General features: G+C 30.7%; 1 protein-coding gene across 1 annotated transcript in view; it reads right to left on the reverse strand.

Annotated features, from left to right (window-relative positions):
* The window catches only part of LOC107449558 (glycerophosphodiester phosphodiesterase 1), a 43005-nt gene that overhangs the window by 27077 nt on the left and 1486 nt on the right, over positions 1–14442 (reverse strand). Inside the window, exons 2-3 of the mRNA XM_016065115.3 lie at positions 12321–12496; positions 6508–6613 (exon numbers count right to left, since the gene is read on the reverse strand). Of these exons, the coding sequence (XP_015920601.1) occupies positions 6508–6613; positions 12321–12496 (282 nt within the window). The remainder of the gene's footprint in view (positions 1–6507; positions 6614–12320; positions 12497–14442) is intronic.

Here is a 14442-nt window from a genome sequence, read left to right on the forward strand (position 1 = left end):
GTGCTTACGTAATATTTGAATAGCCCCACAATGACTCTGTGAGAAATTGTGTGCAATGAACCGTTTTAACCGCTTCCCTGATTATTCCGAGTTAATTCGGGCATAGCAGAATTCGCTTTGTTTCATCACCTTTTTATTCGGCCGAATAATCTGCTGGGATTGCCAATATTTCTTTGGGCGTGGGACATGTTTTGTACAATGGTTGATGAATTTATATAGAAAAGTCAAAAAATGGCGTTCGTGAGTGAAAATAATGTGAACATACACAAAGACTCATACCTGTAAAAGTGACTACCTGGGTAAAGTGATCACCTGAGTAAGGTGACCATTTTCTACCAAGTTTTATTTCAAGAGTTCTTTTTAAAGAGTCTTTATAAAGTGACCACTTCTATAGAGTGACTTGGTCCCGAGGGTGATCAATTTAGACAGGTTCTTACTTTTATTGAACTTTTTTTCATTGGCCTGAGATAATTTTGGATAGTAAACGGATGACAAATTAAATATTTTTTCACACTTATTAAAATTAAAATTTCAACTTGGAACTTTGTTTTAGTTCAATGAAGTAAATAAAATATATGCTGATTTCAAAAAAATTGGTAAGGGAAGGGGTTAAAACTTTCAAAGCTCTCCTTTTTTGCAAAATTTACGAACGAACCACGAAATTTACAAAAAATATGACAAATTCGGTGGGACCGACATTGTGAGAACTATTAAAGCATCACGCATTAGGTGGCTGGGCCACCTCTTCAGAAATTCTGATGCCGTCCCTGCCAAAAAAGTGACTTTTTCCACAATTGAAGGGACAAGACGTAGGGGCTGACCACCTACAAGATGGATAGACGACGTTGAAAAGGACCTCAAGTTAATGGGAGTCAACCGATGGCGGGCCATCGCACCGGACAGGGCCAGGTGGAGGAAACTCTGCGAGTCAGCCTTGGCCTGTGAAAGGCTGTTGCGCTTATGAAGAAGAAGAATTTCATCAATACCTTTTACAGCAAAGGTCCAAATGGGATTGCAATAATACTCTTAAATCGAAGAATTATCCTTTCGAATATCGGGAGTCATTTTGATAGTTCATTTCTGATCCGAATCAGGTAAAATTTTTTACAGATTCAAATTTAAGAGAATCGAAACATTTTAAGGAGGGTTTACTTTTAACAAAATTTTTTGTACTAAATATGTTATCGATACATTTGTTCTCAATATTTCATGAAGCTCGTTTACAAGTCTTTCTTACGTTATCTATGAATACAAACACCGAAAGGAAAATTAATTTTCAAAGCAAAAAATAAACACCTAATATTGAGGATGCAGGGGAAATAAAAAGAAGTGGCACTAAACCTTTTATTAGCAACAATTTTTTTTAAAAAACTTACAAATTTTGTATACGGTTAAAAATATTTGATTTTCAACACAGTAGCAACAGGCGGAATTTTTAATCCCTAAAGTTTTTCCCTGGAATCACTTATACAATAATCATTTTAATTATCAGCAAAACAGACTTTAACCCATTTGAGGCCAAGCACAGAAATTGTATAAAATGTGGTATTGTTTTCATTGAAATATGCTAACATTACATTCATTAAGACGCACACAAAAATTATATTTGATATAAGAAATAAAATGCTACACATAAGCACCATTCACCAAATCAATAAACAATCCATTTAGTCGTACGCTTGTTTTTTTATTATTTTTTTTATGAAATTTGGTTTGTTATTTTTTTATTAACTGACTTACATCTTTAATCCATCCTAAAAACATATGATAAATCTCTAAAGGAAAAATTATACATTTTCAAAAAATTTCATTTGTCAATAATCGTTACAAAAATTTGAATAGTTTAATAATGTCTTAGCAGAAAGTGCTTTTTCTAATTGAATTACTAATAATTTATGGGGGTCTTCAGAACCTTTAACACCAGCGAAAAAATTGAATGAGTGAAATACGTCACAGTGTTCATAAAAAAATATTAATTGAAATGGTGTGCAGCATTGGTCAAAAATGGGCAAATGGGAGCGGCCAATCATACAACCAGTGAAGGGGATAACTCACAGTCCCATAAAACATTTCTTGCTACTCTCTCATTCAACAACATCCTGATACCTGATTTGAGAGCTTAACTATTACACACATTGCTAAAACCTTTAACATATCTATTTCACAAGTAAATTTAAATCAAGTCACCTTCAAAGGTGATCTGAGGCAAAGAAAAACTACTATCAAAGCCCGCTATAGTGAACTTCCGGATACAGTGAATGAAATGTTCGTTCCTTACTACACACGAACAATGTTAATTTTTGTGGATACAGCGAACCAACAAAAGAGAGGAAGTTGGATACATGAACTTTTTCAGTCTTCGACTGATTTATTTTCTTTTTTTTGCAATAATTTTGAAACTTCTACTTCAAAATAAATATACATATGATTTTTAAAACCATCCATAACATGGAATGTAGCAATGAGCATTTTTTCATTTTTTAGATACTTCATCATAAAATTTAAAGCATTAGATACTTAAAAGAGCTAACACAAAAGTAAAAAAAATATCCCAATAAGTACGGTGCGCAGAGGGGGAAAAAAAGGACTACTCTGTATAATTTTTGATCTTATGATCCAATCTTCACATTTCAGGACTCATTCTTAATGATTCGAGGGGGTGACCTCAAATATGCTAAAAGATAAGTGCAGACGAAATTTTAAGTTACGAAGTCAGACACAAAAACATACTTTCTCTTAATAACCGTACCTTTTTTTCGACAGATTCGGATTTCTGACTCCCAAAATATAGGGGTTGGCCATAATCTGGGATAAATCATTCCAATAGTTTGGTCAGGAGAGTGCTCCAAAGTCCCTTAATGTTAATTTTACTTTTTGCGTATTTCGCTATATCTCTAGAAGATTTTAATTGAGCTGAAAAAGTTTTGTTCACAGTTATAAAATTGGTTTATCCAAAATTATTTCCAAATAAAAAATAACTTTTAGAAAGTATTTATTATTATTTAATTTAAAAATGGTCGAAAATTTTTTTAAATTGTAAGGTACATTCTTTGTATCATTTTAAAGAATGTAATTTAATATAGCAAAACACAAAATGGAAAGAAATCGTATTTTAAGTATATGTCTTTTTTGGACCCATTGCTGTTTCTCATGCCCAGAAACGCTGAAGCACAAAAAAAAGAATCTAGATAATCTACCAACTGTTCTTATTTATTTAGCCATCAGGGCCATCTTAATAGAAAGCAGGGTACAGAAATGTTTTGGGCCCCTGTTCATACTGTTTAAAATCAAATTTAAAAAAACTTTACATACATAAAATAAAGCATTTTTAAGATATGTTACAAATTTTAACAAACTTAATCACATTTTTATCACCCTAAAAACTCAATGCCCATAAAATAAAACATTTTCAAAAGGTGCATAATCGAAAAAAAAAAAAATTAGATGCTAACCCATTGCCATCCTCAAATAATAAAATAATTTTCAGCTAATTAAAATAATAAAATTAAAAAAACATAAAGGCATGACAAATAAAAAAATTCAGAAGGTATGAAGAATGCGATACACTATTAAAACATCTTTCAATGCACAACTTACATAACCCGTACAACAGTGCTCTGTCATTCCAAACTCTTTCATTTCATTTAACTAATACTAAACAGAGTGGGGTGGTGATCAAGCATATCTACAGGATGGCTACGAAACAGGGTTCGTGATTTTTTTAAAAAAAATCAAAAGAATCAGATTTTTTTGATTTAAATCAAACTTTTTTGATTTAAATCAGATTTTTTGATTTTTATTCAAATACACTGTAAGAACTTTAATTTATGATTTAAAAAAAATTATAAATGTTTAATCAAATTAACTTAATATTAAAACTATACTGTAACAATATTTTAGAAGCTCTTAACTAAAATAATTTTTCATTATAATACAGGGCTTCATTATAATAATTATGCATCGCAAAAATTTTGAAACAAATGCATGATTAAAATTTAAAGACTAGATGAAATAGAGAATTTAAAGAATACTTCAGGAGTCTGCCTGGGTTTTTCTGAGAGGTACCTATTTTGTGAAAATTAAAAATTATATAAATAAATCAACATAAATATAGTAAAAATATGGATTTATCGTTTTTTACGAGATACAAAAATAAAATTTTAAGAAAAAGTATTCTGTGTGATTATTCTATCATTTTTCCTAAAGTTGAATTTGTAAAGGTACCATTAAATGGTAGTAAATATAATAAACTTGGTAAAACTTGGTAGTAAATTTGGAAAAAATTTAACTATTAAAACAAAGTTTCAGTTAGCAAACCATAACTTTAATTTAAAACTGTGATTTCTTTTTTTTTCTCTTGATTTTNAACTGAATGAAATTCAGATTCCTTTCCCACCTTAGCATTAAGATCTCCGATAATTAGTTTTCTATCATGCCGTGGACAGTCATTAAAAATTTTATCTAGTTCTTCATAAAAGGTTTCTTTTTCATCATCTGACTTGTCTTCAGTGGGTGCATGAGCACAAATTATACTATAGTGGAAAAACTGTCCTCTTATCCTAATCACACAGAGTCTAGGAGAAACAGCAATGAAGTTCATAACCAGATTCTTAATACGTTTACTAACAATGAACCCTGTTCCTTCCTTGTGATGATCAGGGTGACAGCTAAAAAAGACCATGTGGTTTCTCTTATTAATCACTCCATTTCCAGTCCATCTAATCTCTTGAATTGCAGTTAGATCAATCTTGTATTCATCCAATTGTTGCAAAAGCATTTGTAATGCTTTAGTTCGATATAAAGATAAAACGTTCCATGTCCCAAATTTCATTTCCAAAAGGCGTTTTCCAAGTTGCCTCCGTAAGATCAGCAGTGGATTCTCTTCTTTAGACTTCGTAACAATTTGTTTTTTATAGGAAATCATTTGCTTTAAATTGTGATTTAAATCAAGCTGATTTAAATCAACGAACCCTGCTACAAAATACTGATACAAATATTGAATCATTTTACTGTACAGATGTTAAATAGAAGACGCTAAACACACAAATTACAAATTGAAGTTTACTTAAAAAACTTTTTATTCGAATCGACCACCGTCTTTATCAATTACTGAAGATAATCTCTTATGTCATTGTTGGATGGCGGCACAAATCATTTCAAGAGGGTCACTCCATAAAGAAGCTCTCAGAAAGTCCAAACTTCTGTACTGATTAGCAATACATTTAGAATTCTCCAAACAAAATATAGTTCAAAGGACCGGGTAAAGAAGGGGGCCAATCTTCTCGATCCGGCAATAGACACAGAGTCAAATCTGAGTTGTTTCGGCTCGGTGCAGAATCTTGCTGAAATATTCAAACATTTTTGGAACACACTCTGTCAGTATGTGGCAAAAAATACTTCCTTTTTGCAATATGCAGAATTGAGTTTTTCCCCCTTTTATCGATGAATTTCTGAAGAAATTTTCCGTTATTTGACACTGCCGCTCGAACCATACAGAATTCTTGTTCCGAAAGCGTTGTACAGTTCGAACACTTTCAGTTATATCATCGAAGGTTGCTGAAGGGTCGTTTTTAACATTAAAACTAATTTTCTCATTAGAAAAGATTATTTTGTCAACACTTTTGATACTGTGTCAGTTCAGCAATTTCTTTCTTTTTAATTTTAATGCAGTTGTCAAACTTTTCTTTTGCAATAAGGGTGAAAACCCAAGTCTTCGACCCACGCTCTCTTCTGCAGCCATTTTATTAGCAGTGAGTCATCTTTTCACGTATTCTTTTAATGCGCCCTTTAGTATGAACTGAGAGTGAACAACCAGTCCTAAGTTGATCTTTACAGCTATTAGTATCCAATAATCGTTTTATAGTTCGATGTATAAGTGTTCGATTAAATGCAAGAGATTTTAATTGCTACCTCCTGAAAACAAGCGATCGAAAAGCATCAACCTTTCCATACTTAAACTGATTCTAAATATATTGATTTAAAACAAAAATCCTCTGCACATATGGAAAGTTTCACTCACAGGAATACTGAGAGAACGGATGAACGATGAATTTTTTTGGAGTGTTACAGTATTTAGTAGCCACCTTGTAGAGTGCCTAAAAACTACATTTTAATGTAGATTGCATTTTTAAGTTTTCCTGATGATCAACAACTATTAAAATGATGGGTGTTTGCATGATAATCAATCACTATTTGTAGAGGAAAAAATTTATACAATACAATATATTTATTTTAAAAAATATATAGTAATGCCATGTTTTTGCTCTTAATTTTTTTAAAAATATTCCAGGTTTCGGGATAAATGATTTTTTTCGTCCGATACTGAAGTCCCTGATTTTTTTGGTATTCCTGATATACCCCGAGCGCACACACCCTGGTTTGTTGTATGATTTTATGAGGATTGATGCCATTATGCTTGTTACATACCTTTATATGGCTTAATGACATATGTATATAGATTATTTTTTCCTTTTCGGTTACCGTTCATAAAGGCTAAAAAACACTCACTCTGCTATCATACTCCTTGACATCCAGAATAATTTTTAAATCTAATTTCAAGCACTCTTCAATTCCTTCTTCTAGTGTGGCTACTTTTTCTCCCTTGTAGCGAGTCCTAAAAGAAACACATTTTTACTAAAACAGGCTGAGAAGTTTTAAGCCTACACAGATACTTTTTAAGTCAGAAAGACACAAATATGGAGGGATGAGCCACGGTGGCTCAGGGTATAGTGTGCTTGCCTCCCAATAAGGTGAACCGGGCTCAAATCCCAGCGACGACGGGGGTCGATTCCGCACCCGGCCTACACCGACCACACTGCTCACGTAAAATATCCTCGGTGGTAGATGGATCGTGGGCTAGAGTCCCCTTGCCGTGAGGCCAACCGTGGAAGGTTTCAGTGTTTTTCCTCTCCATGTAGCGCAAGTGCAGGTTAGTTCCCTCAAAAAAGTCCTACACGAAGGCAAATTTCCCCAATAATTGATCCAGGAGTCCCCTTTCTTCTGGATTAGATTCAAAATTACGAAGCTACGGAGTTGAACATTAGTAGTTGCAAACCCAAAATGAGGTGGGCTATTCAATGACGGTTATAGCAAAATAACAAAGAGAGAATAAAGTTGTATTTATGAATATATATATATGGAAAAAAATGCGGAGTCTTGAGGTCTATAAGTGAGGGGGAAAAAAGTGGTTTCCCTAAGCTCACTCAATCCGCTAATTTGATTTAACTACTTTAGATAAATATATATTTGAAACATAACAAAATTAATATATATGCCTCATAAATTTTTTTTCAACTTAAAATTTATTTCTTATTGTTTAAATGTTTTTGTTCCTGCAAAAATATTTATATAAAATAAATAAAAAAAAGAGTTAAATTTGAGCTTATGATTTTGTGTATCTAAAAATGCTTAAAATAAAACAGACCATCAAAAACATAGATTTGTGATAGTTTTTAAAATTTAAAGGTGATGTTCTGAGTTATATATTTTATTTATCAATTTATTTTTCTCCTGTTACCAGTGTAAACAAATTGAATATGAATAATATGCTGTAATTAATTATTGTAATAACTTCAAAATGTTATCTACATAAAAATATTTTAACACAAAATAATACAACTCCATCCAAGATATTTATATTATATAGTATTTTATTTAATGCTATTTAGACATTATGTTATAATAATATTGATATACTCCTTTTTGTAAGCAAAAAAGCATTTTGATGCTTGTTTTATTCTTTATTTATCATTTAATCAATAATACTGAAATATACTTATTTTATATGAATGTATTGACATTAATTTAATTATTTTTCATCATTCTATTCCTTTCAAATATTTTTTTTAATGCTTTATTACCTTAAATATTTTCAAACTACTCTTTTATATTACATTAAAACTTGTAATAATTAATTTAGTAATAAAAAACAAGATAAAAATAATTGATACTAATGTAATCATACATATATTATTAATCGTACATTAATTATTAATAATATACATATAATTACAATACTATAAATAATGCAAAAGTATGAATTTTTTTGTTTTTTTCTGAAATACTTTTTCTTGTTCAGTTATTTTGAATTTGGGACTTTACTAAGTTCAAATTTCTTTCTGTAAAAAAAATAGTTTCTTTGATCTTTTCTATATTTTTAAATAAAATGTTTCCTTTTTAGGCAAAAAATAAAATATAGGCCAGAGGAAGTCCAACAATGTCCATGCCATGCACATTGTTGGACTTCCTCTGGTGGTTTCAATGATCTCTTAACCATGATTGATTGCTTTACCAGATATCCAGAGGCCATACCAACTCCTGATCATTATTTAACATTAAGATAAATAGATTAGGTTCTGACAATTGATTGAATTGGATATGTTCTGAAAACATCGGATTTCAAATGTCTTTTTAGACAATTCCTGTAGTCCTATTGGGAATAAGAACTTTAAATTCTTTTTCAGCTAAACTCCTATAGGGTCTTCCTGCCATGTGACATGCTTGAAAACTACATCCAATAATGAATATATTTCGCAATTACAATTCTATGTTATTTTATAGCCATCTTTGAACAGCCTACCCAATTTTGAATTTATGATTTGGGAAAAATTTCTTTTTGATGGAATTAACCACAAAAACCCTTACAGCGTGGGAACTCCTGATCCATCTACGACAAAGGATATTTTATGCCAGCACTGTGTCCGTGTAAGCCGGGTGTGGAATTCATATTGGCCAGCCACCCCTGGGATTCGAACACAAATCACCTGATTGGCAGGCGAGCACACGTTCATTCAGAGAAAGTACGTTTTGGGGTCTGATTTCGTAATTTGAAATATCATCTGCACTTATTAATTAGCATATTTGTTGTCACCCCTCAAACAATTAAGATTGAGTACCAGAATGTGAAAACTCAATCATTATATCAAAAGTTATTCAGGGTGGTCTGCTAGTATTATTTATTTCTTTAGTTAGTAATTTTTTTTTCTTTTGCGAATTCTATAATTTTATCTCCAGGAGAGATAATATAAAAATTCAATTTTCTAAGCTTTTAAGTGCATTTTTGAACAATCAATTAAAATTTTTTTTGTTGTATTGATCTTTTAAACTTTTCATTCCTATTTTTTTCTAATATCTATTAACATTTACTTCTTTTTAAGCAAATGTTCGAAAATAGTTTATATGGGAATTATATGTAATTTTTATTTTTGAACATAAAGCTGCGATTCAAAAATAATTAAAAAACTTATGCAATTCTAACTGCCACAAGAGATATTTTTAACATAAAAACGGCATGAATAAAATTGTAATTAATTGCATTATTGCTTTACCCACAGTGTCTAGAACACAAACAAGTTTTTACAGATTTAATTCGTCTTTAACTATTACTTGGAAGAATATGAGAAAATCAGATCTATTATAATGGACTTATTTATTATAATGTGTGATTCCTTGATGTGAACTTCTCTTAAAATTTAAAAGAATAACTCTTTATATATGTGCAATAATGCAACTTTTTAAAATACTTTTATGCATTTAATAATATCTGGTATTTCAAGTCCAGTGGTAAGTTTTTAAAAGTTATGTGGAAATCAAATAAAATAGGTAATTTGGAACATATTCTATGGAAACATGCTGAAAGTTTGAACGTTACATTTAAAGTTTCTCAGTACTGTAAAAATGTTTTGTATGAAATGGAGCCTGTTGGCAAAAAATTATAAGAAAAATAAACATAAAAGTTTTATCACGTTTTACTTGAAAAGTTTTACTTAAAACAAATCCTTATAAAAATTTAAAGGCCCAAACAAGCTGAAAGTTATTTTATGCTATAAAACAAAACAACTTAAAACGATAATAAAATATTTCAACAGTTACAAAAAATAAACAGCGTCTTTTACAATTATTACACAACGTTAACAGAAAATAATTGTAATATAAATTATGTTAATACTTATCAATTTCAACATAAAAATCCTAAAATAAATAATTTTAAGAAGTTCATTAAATGGTTTTTAAGAATCTTTTTGAATTGTTAACTTGCGCTGAAAGTGATATATATATATATAATTATTTCGCTAAACTATTAATAAACTATCTAAAGTCATTCATTTTTTTTGTAATTTAAAATATTTTTTGATGTTTTTTAAAGTAATAACTGTAAAAGAATCCTGATGTTTTGAAAAATTATTAAAGGGGGCACGTACTTCTCTGGGCCCCCAGTGTCTCCAACTACCATTCCACATTCAAAATCTCATCTTGGGGACATAAACAATATAAGATGAATAACTTAAACACAAATAAAATTCCTGGAAATGCACTGCCAACATATATATTTTGTGGCCAATATTACTGCTATATGTAGATTCCTATCCCAAAACTCTTGTCACCTCAGTGTAAATTAATTCTCATAAAAATAACTTAATAAGTAATTCATTTGCTTTTGTCATAGGCCATTAAGGCAAAAACTGTGATTGCTCTTGTTTTCCAGTGGCGCCATCTATGGCCAAGAATTTGATTTCTGTTACATTCATACGTCACACGCCTTTATAGGGCAGACCCATTTATATATCCAGTCAACTACAGATCGTAATTTTTGACTTGAACTAGAGAGCCCAATTCAGTACCCACAGAGGTATAATTTATTATAGGAACATGGAGGATTTCGTGATCCAACTAATTTAACGTGCACCAGTCACCATTAACTACACAGGGCATCTTCAACCAGCTGGATTCGTACACACGTTCTCACGAACGAGATACTAACACCTTGCCAATCTGGCTATTTCAGCTCTAAATAATACAGTACTATCAGCCCTTTGACACAAAAAGACATCTGGGAGACGTCATTTGTTTCTTATGTCAAAACAATAATTGACGTGTCTCAGACGTCTTCAACACAGAGATGCCAACCTTCTCCGGACAGCAAATTAATATTTTAAAGTGGTAGTTTATCAATTGTGATTCTTGATTTAACACATTCAATTTAGTAGATTTTTATCCACCACTATTTCTAAAAAATTCATAGGCTTATATAATTCACCATTTTACAGTACTTATGTCATGCTATACATTTTAAAAAGCAAGCAAAAATAGTAAAATACTCGCAAAATTTAGTTTGTAGTTATTTGCCCTGTCTGGAGCTGTTGGCATCTCTGTCAACATTCCGTTGAGAGTTGTTGTTGACAGTGCAATGAAAAATAATTTCTATATCAACAAATGATATGTCAAGGGGTTAATAAATAGTGCAAAAATCCAACCGAAAAAGAAACAAAAACATTCCTAACCCCAGTAGTGATTGGGGAAGTGGTGGGTGCTAACCCATTTCAAGAAAATCCACAGCTGCCGTACCCATAAATGCTTTCCTTCCTTTAAACACAGAGCCTGTACAAACTTTTTGGGGGACTGGTTTACATCTTACCTATGACAGCTAGCCTTCTTCCCGTATGTATATTCTTTGACAGGATCACTTTGACTTAAACTAATGAATGTTAACAGAAATCTTAATTTTCTTCTTTTGACTGATTTACTCAAATAAAATATTCTTAACTTATTTATCACTTTGTGTAAAAACAATGCCTTTCTAGGTTTTTTTTTCAGAGGTAACTATTTTGCGAAAATTTAGACAAAATTTGTGAAAATTAAAAATTATATTAGAAAATAAACACAAAAATATGGTAAGTTAGAAGATATATTCAAAAATTGTGACTGCATATAAAAATCATTTTTGACTGGTAAATTTCTATATATTTTTTCCTCATATATTCAAAAATAATATTGCTATTGTAAAATTTTAAATCCAAATTTAAAAATTCATAAAAGTCCTTGTCCATAGTTAAATTTCACCTTGAATTTAATAAAAACATGCATTTAACATTACTAGCACTAAAAGTTATTATGAGAACATTTTCAACTAGGTTGAACAGAAAAAAGTTTCACAGAGAAAAAAACTGCTTCATAAAAAATAAAGGTCTGTTAGAATGAATTTACAATAGTGTTTAAGATAATGTTCGAATTTAGACTTCCTGTACAGTTTATGAAGGGAGAGCCTCATTTAAAAAAAAACTCAGCGACCACATTGCACTATCTGACCAAACACGTGCTACCTTTTCATAAAAAACAGCTGGCAGTAAAGCTCCTCATTTCCATAGATTGCAATGAGAACTTGCTTTTTTTAAAGTATTTTGTGAAACTACCGTTCTTTCTAAAGTTGAATATGTGAAGGTACCGCTAAACAGTAGTAAATTTACCCTGGACAGACCCCTGCAATGCAACCATTAACCCAAAATATAACAGAAATCAATTCTTCTAATGGTTTGAGTAATAACCTGTAGATATGGTTGGAAGCAGCATCAAGCTCTCGCACTTCAGTGAACGTCTTAGAAGATAACGTGCCAAATCCATTCGTTGTTCTCTCCATTGTATCGTCATGAAAAAGCACAGCAATGTTATCTTTAGTGAAGGATAAGTCCACTTCAATACCATCTGCTCCATTCTTTTTGGCCTAGAAAATAAAAACCATAATTATTAGACTCAAAAACTTTGTGATAGTAAAACCTTTTTAATTCTAATAATCAAGGACATCAGAATGCGTAACCTAATCCTTCAAAAGAAAAATAAGCACCTTTTAAGAACTATTTAAGCACTAAAGAAATATTTTTAAGCACTATATACATTAACAAAATGCAAAATAATTTTCAAAGACCTTACGCAATCGAACTATTTTTCTTGATTATATTAGCCACCATAAAAAGATCCGAGAGATTTTTCTGATGGAAAATAAAGCCTGAAATTAGCAAAATGCAGCAGAGTTACACATTAAAGTGCTAAAATCTCGTCGAACTCAGCTCAGTAGACGCACATGTGGAATTATTGTAAAATTATGTAAAATTATTGCCACTTTCATACGCTACGGATCGACAATAGGGTGAAATGGATTGTGGTTGAATCAATTGTGAAAACGTTGAATAGAACAAGGTGAAAAGCTCGCTTTTGCATAATACGTGCTGAAAATCGCCATGGTAAAGAAAAAAAGTTGCATTTTCAAAAAGGAAAAATCAAGCACTTTTTTAAAAACACCCAATGAAAAAAGCCCCTCTAAGTGCTTTTAAAAAACAAAAATTGAAAATAAGCACCTTTAAGCAATTTTTAAAAAGGCTACACACTATGGATATGAAGTCAATGAACTAAGAAATCTTTAAAAATGACAAACAAAAAAAAAGCCATAAAAATGATATTATGAGGAAAAATAATGCCAATAAAAATTTTTGGAAACATGTTTGAAATTAACTTCTTTTCATAAAAATTGTAAATTGTAGTTTGTATTATATATTTAATAAAAAGTACAATAATTAAAATAATATGTAATTTATAAATAAAATAAAACCTCAATGATTGATAAAGGTAAATAAGAATTTATTAAATTCCAGTTAGAATCTTCAAGAACATCAGATTTACATTGTATTATCAAATGTCCTTACAATTGAAAGATTGTTCAAAAGCAAATTCTTTTATCTTGAAAAACCCTGTTCGACATCAACACTTGTTTTTGAAGGAATAACAAGATTCAATGCAAAAACTCATGCAATTCCGGAAAATTAGTACTTGTTCACTATAAATATTTTATAATTAATCTTTAGTAAATAAAGAGATACAGTACTACCAATATATATTTCTTACAGAGCTCATTCTAGGCAGGGTAAACAGGGCGAAGCACCCTGCTGCCCTTTTAGTCAAAAGAATCCACCCTGTTGCCCCTAAAGTAAATATGTGCTCCGATGTAATAGACTCCATACCCTTTTTGCCCTTTCTTTCCTCAACCCTTCTTTATTTCTACCTAAACTCTACAATGGATTTATAAAACTTTTGTTATTTTCAACTTGTTTTATTTAGTTTGTCATTGCTGTCAATGCATAGATTTATAACGGAAAGGAAAAATAGCCATCACACCCCCTTGTTGCACTTGTCTTTGAAAGTTTGCAGTTACTTCCACTATCATTAAATCATAATTATTATTAATCATTTCAATTATTAAGTCATAACTACAGACACTTAAGAACATACATTTATTGTTTATTAATATATGCATGCATTTTAAATAAATTACTAAGCTAATTAGCTCATTAACTCGATATATATGTTAATTTATTAATAAAAATTAGTAATTAATATGATTGCTTTGCTACTTTTAGTAAAGTTAAAAAAAATATATTACTAATTGACAATGTTTTTTAAAAGAACATGTAAAGCCCATAGAAAGAAATTATTGCCTTTTCAGAATAATAATGCCCTTTTTTTAAACTTTTGCACCCTGCCCTTTTTTCTGCCTAGAATGAGTTCTGTTTCTTATTTAGCCCAACTAAACAGGTTCTAATGTAGGGCAGAAAAGTTCCTAGTTTAGAGAAGGGTAAATGGCAGCGCTAAGAAAACCTCAATTTCCAATTGTGCATG

Source organism: Parasteatoda tepidariorum, chromosome 9 (genome assembly GCF_043381705.1).
Source record: "Parasteatoda tepidariorum isolate YZ-2023 chromosome 9, CAS_Ptep_4.0, whole genome shotgun sequence".
In the NCBI taxonomy this organism is placed as follows: Eukaryota; Metazoa; Arthropoda; class Arachnida; order Araneae; family Theridiidae; genus Parasteatoda; species Parasteatoda tepidariorum.